Genomic DNA, 12,932 nt, shown 5'->3' with positions numbered 1-12,932 from the left:
CTGGCTGTAACACTTTCAGTTTATTGGCTGGGGTACACTGGTGCGGCTGACCAGCCACTGGGCCTGCGAGAAGCCCTGTCTTGTTTCCCCACCCCCTTCCCTTCATCTCCCCACTGCGGCTCCTTTGGGACATGGATGGACACTCATACCCCAGGAAACAGAGAAGTGGGGTCTTAAAACCAAACTGAGGTTGGAGAAGGGGCGGAAAATGCACATTACAATGAAGATATGCCACCGGCTATACACAATGCAGCGCTTAACAAGGGCCAGGGCAGGTGAGCGGGTCCTGCTGACAGACCCCCTCCCCACCAACCCACCTGGACCAGGCTCCCAGGGAGGAATGGCCACTTCAAGTGTTTCAGTGAAAGCTCTGGTGTTGCAGCTCTGCCCCTCGCTGTGGTGGGGGCAAGGGAGGCCAGGGAAGTGGCTCAGGAGGAACAGTCCCCTGCCTCCTGAGGACAGCCTCACCTGGACCACCAGCCCTGCAGGCCGGCACTGGGGAGGATGGGGGCAGCAGGGATCAGGGTGCCCACCTTCTGCCTGCTCCCGCACCCCCGCTGTCAGGTCCCGGTGGCTAAGGGCAGCAGCTCCCGCCTGCCCAGTGTGAGGGCAGCGCTCACTTCCTGCTGTGCAGCGTGTCCTGGAACTTGGTGCTGGTGTACCGCAGGTGGAAGCCTTTCTTGGTGATGGTGTCATCTGAGTGGAATTTCACCAGGACGGAATCTCCGGCTGAGTACACCTCCTCGGGAGGCTGGCAGAGGAAAGGAACGGGCGTGAAGCTGAGGGCGGGGGTGCCGGGCTGCTGTTTTTCCTTCCCCCAGACCCCTGCTCTAAGGAAGGGCCTTCCAGCCCCTGGAAGTGGGAGGAAGACTCTTGCCAGCAGAACCTGGAGGAGCGCCTGGAGGAGCGGAGAAGGCAGGGAAGAAGGAACTTGTCTTGAGTTCAGAACCACACTTCCATTTTAAGCCCAGCCTGCCACGGCCCGTTAGCTGAGAGGTTTTCGGCAACACTTTGCACCTCGCTCCCCCAGCAGACAAACAGGAGCGAGCAAGTGCTATTTGCTCTCCAAGCCCAGAAGGGCTGGTCAGGGGGCAGATGAGACGATGGCTGTGAAAGGCTTTGCACAAGGAGGTTTCCCAAATGGCTGCCTTCCTGCTGTCCCAGGCGGCTCTCAGAGCAGACAGGACAGCTGGGCCTCCCAGATGTGGAGTCATCCCGCCCCTGCCCTCCCCTGGTTCTGGCCACGGTCAGCTCCAGGTGATGCCCCTTCCTGGGCTCCTGCCAGCCCCTGCTCACGTCCGGCGTGCAGGCCCTCAGGGAGAGAGCGGCACACAGGCCCTGGCTCCCAAGGTCATTTCCAAGAACCGTGGGGACATTTCCAGCAGCCATGCCAGGAAGCCCTGACGGGATTGGGTTCCTTCCCCAGGCCCTCTCCCGTTGGTTCCAGCCTGGTGGAAGTCTCTGGAAAAAGCCACTTGGGGATACCGATTTGGTGTGTGACTTACCACAGCCTGCCAGATCAAGGGAGTTCCATAGGGCAAAGGGGGAGGAGGTATTAGCTTGGGAGTCAGGGGATTCCAGAGAAGCTGAGCCAGGCAGGCAAGGGGTTTGTGGGTTCCGCTCCCCCCTGCTCCGCCTCCCTGCCTCCCACCTTGTCTCAGTCCTACCAGCTCTGGTCATTCAACACAGGCTGTTGCTCCGCTCCGAAGGGTTCAGCTGGCCAATGCTGGGTCCAGCAGCTATTGCAGCTCTGGGAAATTTAACCCTTCCTGGGGTGCCCAAGCTGCCCCAGGGCTGTGAGAGTGGAGAGTGTTCAGGGAGGTGAGGAGGAGGTGTATTTAAGAGGTAAGGAGTGTGCATGTAAGTGTGAGTACACGTGCAAAAGGGTGTGTACATATGTGATGGGGAGGGGAAGACAGTGTTCTCTGAAGGAAGAAAGGATTCAAAACAACAAAAGAAAAAAAACAAAAGATGCCACAAGCTCTGACTGGGAGGAAAATAAATCCACCTTTGTGGGCTTCCTGTGGCCTTGTTAAAAATCCCATCAAACAAAATGTTGCCCACGGCTTCAGAATGTGCCATTTTATGGACAAGAGGCTATGCTCAGCTTCTGCCTGGAGAGCAGCACCAAGGGCTTTGGGACCAGCTGGCTTCTCTTGGGACCATGCCAGGAAGACCGTCAGGTCTTCTTTGGGACCAGACGAGCAACTGGCAGCGGAAGTGAAGAGGGTGTTTTTAAGGTTCAGCCAGAGTGGTTGGTTTGTGTGGCTCAGCTCAGGACCCCGCTCCCTGGCTCTTGCCCCAGCCTGTGCCCCCTACTCTGGGCCCTGAAAAGCTGCCTTGGGACTGGGGCAAGGGGATAAGGGGAGCAGAGAGAATGCCATCCTCCTCCCAAGATGCAAGCTACCCTGCAGGCCTGGCCAAACAGGTGCTGAGCTGGTGGGCAAGGTAGGGCCTGTCCCAGAGGCTGTAGAAGCTCTGTGTTGGCCAAAAGGGACCAAGTTCCTGGTGGGGGTGGCCCAGGGCAGCACAGGCCTCCGGTCCTCTGGCTCCTGAAAGGGGAGTGGGGTGCAGGGCTCACCCCTGAACCGCAGTAGCGCCCCAGCCTGGGGGCTGTGCTGTCATAGCCATCGAAGAGCTCCATGTAGTCGTAGCCACAGTCTGTCTCCTCCTCCACCTCAAAAGTCTGGAATACCAGCTCCACACCGTAGCCTTCCTCCGCCACGATGACCCACTCACAGTCTGCTCCCCCGGGGTAGTTGTTATCACCGAACTGGGCGTGGGAGTAAAGATCCTTGGTCTTCACCTCTGCCCGCACCTGGCCTCCACACTCTGCGGGGACAAGATTGGTCACCACTCCCTGAGCATGGCCATGGCCAGGCACTGTGCCTTATCACCTTGAGCCTTCCTGGCTAGGTGGAGGCCTTGGGAGATGCCACATGGCAAGTGATGGGTGGGTTTGGACCTGCTACAAGACTTGGCTTAGAACAAGCGCTCTGCTGCTCACCCTCTGGGTAAGTGCGCACAGAGGCTCCAGGGCACGCCTGCGTGGTGTGGGGAGGGAGTGGGGTTGGGGATTGGGGCAGGCAGCTCTCAGCAGAGACACTGGGGAAGGCAGCCTTGCTGTAAGATGGCATTGCTAATTTTCTCCAGCTGATGGCTTTCGTGGAAGCATGGGGTCCTGCGTTGCCAGAGCTTCCATTCTTAAGAGAGAGGACACACATCTGGGTTTTACGCTAAAACTCCTGATTTTTAAATGTTGGCTCACATTCTTAAAAAACACAGTGTGGACCAAACATAGCAGGTCGGAGGGCCAGATGTAGTTCTGGGCCCCCAGTGGGGGAGCTGATGCTGGGAGGGTGCAAATGAGAGCATGCAGGGCAGGGCCATTAGCTGCCACCCTCCTCCTATGCCCTCTGGCCTCTGGGACTCCTGGTGCTCATGGCTCCCTGGAGGGGCTGGGGCGGGGCCTGGGTCAGGGACTGAGTTCAAAGGGAAAAGGGGAAGTTCTGGGGACCCCCAGAACATGGCTCAAGACCTATGAGTAGCCTGTGAAGCCCGCAGCTGAGTCTGGCCTGCCGTCCCAGGCCTCCCAGCTGGGCTCCAGCCTTTCTTTGCAGCTGCGTCCTTCCCACTTCTCTGCTGTCCTCACACACCCATTGCTCACGCCAGACGAAATGACCTGTGGTCACCTGTGCACTCAGAGCTGCCCAGGCTCCTCTTGCTGGAATGACCCCACCAGCTCACACCCCAGAGCTAGGCCCTTATCATGTGCAGCTCATGTGGCAATTATCAGCTACCAGCACTGCCCTGTCTCACTCCTGGACTGTCCCAGGGCAGGCTGGGGGAAGGACTCAGGTCTGAGTCATCGCCACATGCCGCTCCAAGTCTACTTATATCGGGCCAGAGCTCAGTAAATGGTTGTTGAACAATGTTTGCTTCGCTCATTTTTGTGATCTGCACTTAGAACACTGCCTCACGCAGGTTATGTGTTAAATATCTGTAGAATGAGTGAAGGAATGAATTTGTGGGTTGGAATGTGGGCAGGCTGCTGCACAGACAAGGGACCTAACAGTAGGAATTGGGGATTCCCTCTCTGCCCCTACCCACTGTCATCACTGGTCCGTTTCCTGACTTCACAGCCCCTAATCAGGATCTCCCAGCCTCACCCTTGAGCACTTACTCTGCTCCCCTGTGCAGCCCTCAGAACACAGTTTCTCTCTATGCAGGCTACAGGCTCGCCCATCTGTGCCTGCACAGCCCCCTGTAAGACCCCCACCCCAAGCTCAGGGTCTGTCTTTGAGACCCCAGGATCAGCCGACACTTCCAGAACAATGGCAGCAGGAGGGCACTGGCTGCCCGGTGGCCTAGCCGAGGCGGGCCTCACCTGTGGAGTGGGATGCCTGGAAGCCCTTCCTCTGGACAGAGCTATCGGAGTAGAAGCGCAGGAACATGCGGCTGCCTGTGGCCAGGACGGGCTCGGGCTTCTTGCTCCCACAGAAGCGGCCCAGGACGGGGGCCTTGGTGTCACGCCCATCATATACTTCCAGGTGGTCATAGGCGCATTCAGGCTGGGACTCGATGTCCATCTCCACAAAGGTCTGCGGGGCAAGAGGGAGAAGAGAGAATCAGGAATGTGGCTGGGCCAGGTGCGGGTGGGCAGCAGCAGGCTCCGAGCCTAGGCCTCCCGACCCCGGTTCACAGGTACCAGGGGAAGTGACCACTGCTGGCGGACAATGAGGGATGGCCCAGGAATGAGGTGACGGCAGGTGTACGCCCAGTGCACGCTGGGAAAGGGGCTTTGTCCAGTCAGACTGGGGTGCTCACAGGGATGGCAATGCTATGGGCTTGGCCAGACCACTAGCCTGCAGCCTACATCACTCTGGGGAGTGACTGTGAGTGACCCAGGGCTTTGAGGCTGACACGAAATAGATAATGGCCAGACAGCACAGAGGAGCAGGGTGCCCTGCAGGCCGGGGAGCGGGCACCTTACCAGCTTGACCCGGTGCCCCGGGGTGCTGGAGACAGCCCAGGTGCACTCCTTCTTGCTGGGGTATTTGTCAGGCCAGTTGGGGCTGGTGATGGTGCCACTGGTGGATGTCACTTTGTGGTCACAGCCGGCTGTGGGGAAGTGAGTGAGGGGAAGGGGCTCAGCAGGGCCCCCAGTGCTCCAAGGCACCCTGTAAAGAAAGAAAGCAAGCCCTTCCCTCCTGCCCTCTGTCTTCTTTCTCTCGTCCCCACTTCAGATCCGAATGAAGGCCCCTTCTCTGTTCAGTTACCCACGCCAGGGGAAGTCTAGCTGCTTAGTTCCAAGCAAGGCCCCACCTGGTGGCATCCATGGACACCTCCCTCCCAGGCAGACCCCAGGGTAGATCCCTGGACCTGTGAGGCCCCCTGGCCACACCACCTCTGCCCTCATGATGCTGTTGCCCTCTGCTCTCCCACCATGCGGCCACCTTCACAGCAGACTCAGTTCTCTCCAGTCCCTGCTGCCACCATCCTCGGTGACGTCAACAGACCTGCTGGCCTCTCCATCCCTGACCTCAGCCTCTGCTTCTTACCTCCCCCCTCTTGAGGCATGCTCGCTCAGAACCCCACCCGGGCTTTGCTGTCACCCTTTCTGTGGCTGCCGCTTTCTTCCTGGGAACTCCAGCCCTCATTCTCCCTGCAGCCCTTCTGCACCTCTGAAAGCCCTCCATGGCCTCTGTCTGTCCGGTTTTGCCCAATGTTCCCTCCTTGGTTGACTTGCTTCCCTGTCCAGCTGGGCTAGACGGCTGATTCCCCCAACTGCTCATTGGCATACCATCCTTCCACTGTGCCACCTGGAAACCCCGTCTATGGTCCCCAATGGTCACTGGCCCCAAATCACTTGATGCTCTTAGATTTGTCCTTCACCAGCTCTCTTCACCTCCAAAGCCATGGCTCCAAGCCTTCAACTCTCTCCTCAACCCCCAGACCTCCCTCCCAGCAGACCACCCTACCTCCTGCTGCCTGAGAAAATCAGAGCCTCAAATATGAACAACTTGCGCTTTCCGACCCCTATGTGCAAGATCACCTTCCCTGCCTCTAACTCCCCTCCTTTTCTTGCCTCAGAGAAGGTGCCCTCCTCTCCGATAGGAAGAGGTTTTCCCTTCAGTTGAGCTGGGGCTCACTGCTGCCACCACATGGGAACCCTTATACCACCAACTGCCCACCCTCTTGCTCTGCCAGCCTGTGTAGCTTCCTAAGCTTTGCCCATCCTAAAACAACACTCCCAGCCAGCTACCGCCCAGCCTCTTTCCTTTCCTTCTCAGCTAACCTTCATTCTTGCTATCACCACGTTCCCTCTAGTCACGGCCCCTCAACCCACTGCAATCCGCCTTCTGCCTCTGAAAAGGTGGCCTTACAAATTTAAAAGCCGATACTCATGGTTCATTATTCTCCAATGTGACCAGTTCCTGTGGGAACTGGGGCAGCCAGTGCACTACTAGTCTGGGAAGAGGGGTGGGGCACAGGCCGCACAGCTGTGCCTCCAGTCCGAGGCTCAAGGGATGAACACACAGCCCCGAGTCCCAGAGAGGGGCAGCAGCCTGGAAGGCTGCTCAGCAGCCCCAGGGGAGTGAGGCAGAGCTCATGGCCCTACACATCTAACTTGTGGGCTGTTTCCATTACCCATCTGTGGTTTCCCAGGGCCACACTCACTGCCCCCTCCTATGTCTACACTGGACTTCCATGCCCTCTCGTTTCTCTCCCCAGCTAGACCGCAGTCTCCGTGGGAGCAGAGGGGCTCCTCTCTGGAATCTGCTGCAGGGCTCTGCACAGTGCTGGAGCCTCTGCGGGGCTTCAGGGGATGCTGACTGATTTGTCATTGGCCTATCACCTGAGTGGTGCATGCTCCTAAAGTGAATCGGACCTATGAACAGACCATCTTCCCAGGGAGTTTCACCCATACCCTGGCTATCTTGATGCTGAGGTTGAGAGTTCTTTAGCTCTTCTTTTCATGGAGTACAGAGATGGGACACAGTTTTGACAATGGCAGAATAAGGTCCCCTTTAGCTAAAAGACCTGGAGGTGACATGAGTCAGGAGCTCCATGTGTGGAGAGGCTGAAGTGATCGGGTTGGAAGCCCTTGAGAGTCTGTTGGGTCACGGACAAGTGCATCAGTTCTGTTCACTCTGGCCAGCGGTTTATTTATTTATACCTTGGTTGTCCACTTAACAATGCTGAGAACAGGTGTTCATGAGGCACTGTGCTAAGTAAAGCAAGATCTATAAGGCTTAGTACCCTGCAAAGTAGGTACCATTTTTTTTTTTATCATCTCTAAAGCTCGGGGAGGTGAAGTGCCTCATCCATTGTCCCACAGACATGCAGTGGCGGAGGTGCATCTGCATTGTGCTGAGGCCCTTACACCCTCAGCAGGCAGGGGCCGCAAGGGAACAACAACCAGGAACAGGCCAGTGCTGTATCGTGTCCAGTGAGATATCAGATGCTATCGGTGATGACAGGAGGGTTTCAAATATCTGCAGGGCTTCAGTGTCAGGGAGGCAGCAGCCCCATTCAGAGTGTCATGGGTCAGCAATGTGACCAATAATGGTGACCTCCATGACAGTGCTCACTCTGAGCCAGGTGCTGCCCAAGCACTCTGTAGCAGCCCATGCCCTGTGTGGTGGGTGCTGTTACACAGAGCTAACCAAGGTGCAGAGAGAGGAAGTCAGCTGCTCAAGGGTGCACAGCTAGCTAAGCAGCTCCAGAGTATATGCTCTTAACCTCTGTGCCATCTTGCCTCTCTGCCCCAGGAAGGTGTTACAAAGGGAAAGACTTGGACATGGATTTGCTAATCATCAGAATTGCCTAAAAACAGAGCTGAGGGCAACTGTGAGCTCCTCCTCTCCTCACAAGTACAAGAAGGGACCAGGAGTGTGTGTGGCTTGGATGCTGCTGGTGTGTGAGAGGCTCTATGCACCAGGAAGGGGTCAGAAGGAAGTACCCTCTGAGGTCTCTCAGTACCTGGAGTCTAAAGAAGGACCGATGGGCAGAAGGCCCTCCTCTGTATACCTGGTGGGAAGCCGAGGTGCCAGGAGGGCCCCTGCGTAGCCCGGGCAGCGCCTACCTTCCTTGCAGTCATGCTTGTTGTCATGGAGGACGAAGCCGCTGCGACACTGGCACTCATAGCTGCCGAAGGTGTTGACACAGTCTTGCTGGCAGCCACCGTTGTCCTTGGAGCATTCGTCCTTGTCTGCAGGGGAGCAAGCAAGGGCAGATTCGGGTCTGTGCAGGGCTGAGCTGGCTGGTCACCCTAGGGGCAGTGGGAGGCCTGGTGGGGCTTCCTCCCAGGGGGCTGGCCGGGGAGAGAGCAAAGGCAGTGATGGGGTCCAGGGCAGCGCATCAAGCGGAGCCGGCCGAGCGGGGCCCAGCTGTGGGGAGAGAAGGTAGGAGTGCTGTGGAGGGAGGCCTGGGGTCTGGAGCTGACCAGCATGGGACCCTCTACCATTACCTGCTTACTGGACAGACGGACAGTGGAAAAACAGACACACGGACAAGCAGACTGCAAGAGAAAGGAGCAGGACACAGGGGTCCCTCTTTTACTTCACAACAGGAAATGTCACAGACACCATCAAAAAGGGAGGGGTGAGGGTGGGGAAGGCCCCTGTCCACGTGCGGGGCCAGGAAGAGGAGAGCACCAGTTCTGTCCGGCCAGAGGGAGGCAGGCCTGGGCCGGAATGGCAGAGCGGAGGTGGTGGGCGGGCGGGCACTGAAGCCCCCATCCCCTTCTGTCCAAGGTGAGGTTCCTGAGTAACAAAGGGTCCGGGAGGCCTGGCAGGCCTCACTGGGGGGTCCGGTTTCTTTTCTGCACTCGAAATTTGAGCTGGTGGGGGCGTCCCCGAGGGGGCTGCAGAGCTGGCCTCTTTTCTGAAACGAGAGAAAGAAGGAGAAAAGGGACCGAGGGGTGGGGGTGGAGGGCAGGGACCAGGGAGGGAGAGCCATGAACACCAGGCCTGGGCCTAGGAGGCAGATCCACGGGCAGGGTGGGAAGGCAGCAGGGGCACACATGCAGGACGGCCAGGTCCGCACAGCCAGGCCAAGTGGGTAGCATGTGGAGAGAGGCACAGCCACGGGAACGGGTGGAAGCCTGCAGCAGGAGAAGGCCTGCAGGGCGCATGAGGCCCACACTGGCAGAGGGAGGGGAGGGGAGCAGCCCACGGAAGGGGTGGGCCTCCTGGAGAGCTCCAATCCCTCATTCTGGCTGTTGCAGCTGTAGAGTGTGTTAGACACACACTCGCACCAACACATCCACAGACACAGGACCCCCTCAAGGATGTACTGTCACCCAACATGGCAGCACAGATGTTGACCCACAGGTATACACATACATGTGCACAGGTTACCCCACCCCCCACAGACACAACTACATGGGCAGACACTCAGATACCACATGCACTCACAGTTATCAGCCATCCACCCAACCGTGTACACCTGCAGTACTTGCTCACTCCTGCATGTGTGTGAGGAAGCACACACAGTACACACACAGGCCCAGCTGCACATGCAGGTACTTGGGAGATCCTACACAGGTATAAAGACACATAAATGAAGAGACCACAGGCTCAGCAGCAGACCTGTGGGCTCCAGCATGCTCACACGTGCTGCTGCTCACACTCGGGTCAGCCTGCACATGCACACTCCCGTGAACACAGAACATATACACTGACAGAGAAATACATGGTTACAGGCATGTATGTGTCACACTCACATACTCTCTGGTCTGGGGGCTTGGAGATTGTGTGCCTGGCAGAGGCAGGATTCAGGGGAAATGTATGGCTCAAAGGGATAGCCAGAACTCCAGAGGTGCACTGGGAGATAGAAGGATGCCTGATGGCATTCAAATGGTAGGTGGGGTCTGTGAGAAGTGGAGGACCTGTCCTGGTGACCATCAGGAGAGGGGCCTAAGGGCTGGGGCACTGGCTCCCTGAAGACCCTGCTTCTCCCATGCATTCTCAGGTGGATCAGAACCCCTGGGGTCCGCAGGAACACTGGCCAAAAAGTACAATCCCCAAGTCCCTTCCCCAGGGCTCCTTCTCAGTTAGGGGCCCCTGCCTGAGGGCCCCATGAAAGCTGCCTTGGCAGTAGCCCTGAAGGAAAGTGGGGCTGAGGGGAGCTCTACAACCCATCCTGGGGTTCACTGAGGAACTCAATGGTGACTGCTGGGAGCTGCAGGGGTCTCAGCTCATAGACTGAGCTAAGATTCCCTGAAATGTTTTGACCCCAAATTCCTAGTGTAGTGCCTGGCATGTAGTAGGGGTCAAAGAAGTGCTTGCTCCGTGAGTAGGTGGATGGGTAGTGAGTGGCTGGATGAACGAGTGAGAGGAAGGCCTGCTGCAGGGTCCCAGGGCAGGGCTCTGACACAGGTCAGGTGTGAGTGGGCAGCCTCACCTTAGAGCCAGGGGAGCAGGCTGCAGGCGGGGCAGGAGCAGGGGGGTGGGCATGGGCCCGGACAAGGAGATGGCACTCACCCTCCAGTGCCCAATGCCCCGGAAGGTGGCTGGGGTCAGACTGAAGGTCCTCAGGCTTTTTCTTCTCCTCCTTGGCTTAGGGTGTCCTCGCGGGGTGTCCCAAAAGTCCAAAGAGCCCCCCTCCTGGGGGGCCAGAGTCAGATGCCCCATGCCCTGAGGGCTGGACCTTGATGCCCCCGGTGAGGGCCCTCTGCAGGTGTCGTGTGCAGCAGGGTAGGGCGTGTGTGCGGTGTGCATGAGTGGGTGCGTCTCTGTGCAGGTCTGGGGAATGGACACAGTGTCATGCCAGGGCAGGGCAGTAATTGTGGGTGGAGAGCCGTGGGCTTTAGGCCTGACAGATGTGATGTCAGCTCCCTCCCCTTCCAAGACTGGAGCAACAGAAGGGCAGAAAGAGACAAGAGTAAGCAGGTAATGGTGTCCCAGGCCAAGCCCACCTGATTGGGTGTTAGGTCCCCGTGGCCCTCTGGTGAGCACCTTGTTGGTTCTAGGCAGGCACAAGGAAGAAGGGGACTCGCATGGCAAGAGTAGGGCCTCAGCAAGCAAGGGGGCAGGGGCTGTGGGGCACGTTAAGCAGAGCAGGGTAGTTGGCAGCGCCAAGCAGGGAACCAGTGCCTGGGGGCAGTGCATGGCATCCTGATGGGGCAGGCAGGGGTGCAGGGCAGCCGCATAGGGGGCTTGAGGATGCAGGACCCTGGGCAAAGGAGGGGAGAAGGAAGGCAGCGTGGACTCGGCCGTGGGCTTCCTGTCTTCCTGCCCCCCCACACCCAGCCCACCAGGCGTGCGGAGGCTGAGGATCTCTGGGCCACTCCCCAACAGAACAGTCTGCTCCAGGAAGCCTGCTGGCCTCCCACTCTCCCCCACGCTGGATTCCAGGGGCTCCCACCCTGCACTGCCTGTGTCCTGGGTCCTAATGCCACTGGAAGACCACAGCCACTTCCCACCCTATCTCCAGGCGAGCAGGAGAGAGGTCTCCTGGGACCCTGGAGGTTCTTCTTGGAGAGATTGGGCTGGGGGCTGCTGACTGCTATTCAGACCACCCAGAGATGGGATCAAAGGCCTCAACCTGAAGTCTTACATGGGGTAGCTGGTTGGATCTGAGTCCCCAACCCAGGCTAGGCCAAGGGGAAGGGGAGGCTTTGTTGCTGAAGGGAGGGAGGCTCATTGCCATCTTTCCTGAAGGCCTGGCATTAACCCACTTGGCATGCGTAAGGTCTGTTAGAGATCCAGCTGCCGCCAGATCATCTGGCCCACACGGTCCAATGCAAACAGGCACCTCATGTTTCCCGACCTTGCTGAACTCCCAGGGCCCGCCCTCTCTCAGGCCTCAGCTGTCATTGCTCCTGATGCCCTCTCCCTTCATTTCTGAATGCCAGGTCCTGCCCAGCCTCAAGCTGGCTCCCCTACTGCCCAGAGAGCTCAGGAATACTGGGGCTTCAGTAAGCAGGGGCTGGCCTGGCAGTGGAGGCTTAGTGGAGGGAGCAGGGGACAGCCCTCCCGGCTGGCCCCAGGGAAAGCTGGGGGGTGCAGAGGTGCAATGGCAGGGAGAAGGGGAGGTAGGCTCAGAGCTGGGGAGTTTGAGATTACCTGAGAAGAAGTGGGCCTTGAAGCCCTTTTTAGACACTGTGTTGTCAGACTTGAACTCTACACGCATGTTGTTGTACTGGGAGGTGATGACCTCGGGCTTCTCAGAGCCACAGAACTTGCCATGCAGCTTGGAGTCGGCTGTGAGTCCACTGCGCACCTCCACGAAGTCGTACTTGCACACCTGCAGGGCAGTGCAATTCCAGCACACCTCTGCCAGGAAGCCTCTCCTGACCATCCCTGCCTGGGGAGGCTCCCTGTTCTAAGGGTCTTTTGCCTTTAGTCACCTGCTCTACAAAAATCTAACCTCCAAGAGGTGCCATCCCTGCCCCCATGGGATCCTCCTGCACTTCCCACACAAGCCTCAATCCTGCCTGGCCCCACAGGCCTCCCTACTCCATGTCCTTCATTCCCACCTGCTCCTTGGCCTTCAAGGCCCTACTTCCTGATCCTCCCCCTGCTTCGCTGAGTCAGAAGCAGCCTCTCCTCCTTGAGATTTTCTTCCAAAGGGTAGGAAGCAGGTACTGGGCTGAGCTACCATGCCTCACACTTTCCTCATGGCCTCGTCCCCTGTGGGCACTTACGTCATTGCCCTCGGTCTCAAAGAAGTCGAACTGCAGGGAGATGCGGTACTGGGTGGGGGCCACCAACTGCCAGATGCAGTTTTTGTTGGGGGGGTACTCCTTGGGCCAGCCCGGGCTGGTGATGGAGCCATTGAGCTTGGTGAGGAATCCGCCACAGGCAGCTGGAGGGAGAGGGAGGAGGCATCACCCGCCTGGAGGCCTGCTCCAGGGAGGGGCAGGATATGTGGGCTGGTGCATTATGGGGGGCAAGGGGATTTGTGGACCCCTGCAGCCCTGG

At 58.3% G+C, this 12,932-nt stretch overlaps 1 protein-coding gene across 10 annotated transcripts in view; it reads right to left on the bottom strand.

Moving 5' to 3' along the window:
• Positions 1-12,932, bottom strand: part of BMP1 (bone morphogenetic protein 1) — a 38,538-nt gene continuing 25,606 nt past the window's right edge. For 4 of the 10 annotated variants that reach the window (XM_037024600.2, XM_037024602.2, XM_037024607.2 and 1 more), the window contains 7 exons: positions 12,656-12,816; positions 12,075-12,255; positions 8,090-8,215; positions 4,994-5,121; positions 4,388-4,601; positions 2,582-2,832; positions 1-751 (listed from right to left, as the gene is read on the bottom strand). In XM_037024600.2, the coding sequence (XP_036880495.1) occupies positions 617-751; positions 2,582-2,832; positions 4,388-4,601; positions 4,994-5,121; positions 8,090-8,215; positions 12,075-12,255; positions 12,656-12,816 (1,196 nt within the window). In that variant the 3' untranslated portion in view covers positions 1-616. The other 6 variants (XR_012129642.1, XM_073232663.1, XM_037024604.2 and 3 more) reach the window with 6 other exon arrangements.

Source organism: Manis javanica, chromosome 3, assembly GCF_040802235.1.
Source record: "Manis javanica isolate MJ-LG chromosome 3, MJ_LKY, whole genome shotgun sequence".
Classification (NCBI taxonomy): Eukaryota; Metazoa; Chordata; class Mammalia; order Pholidota; family Manidae; genus Manis; species Manis javanica.
Note: the sequence above shows the minus strand (reverse complement) of the source record. Positions and strands in the feature narration are given on the sequence as shown.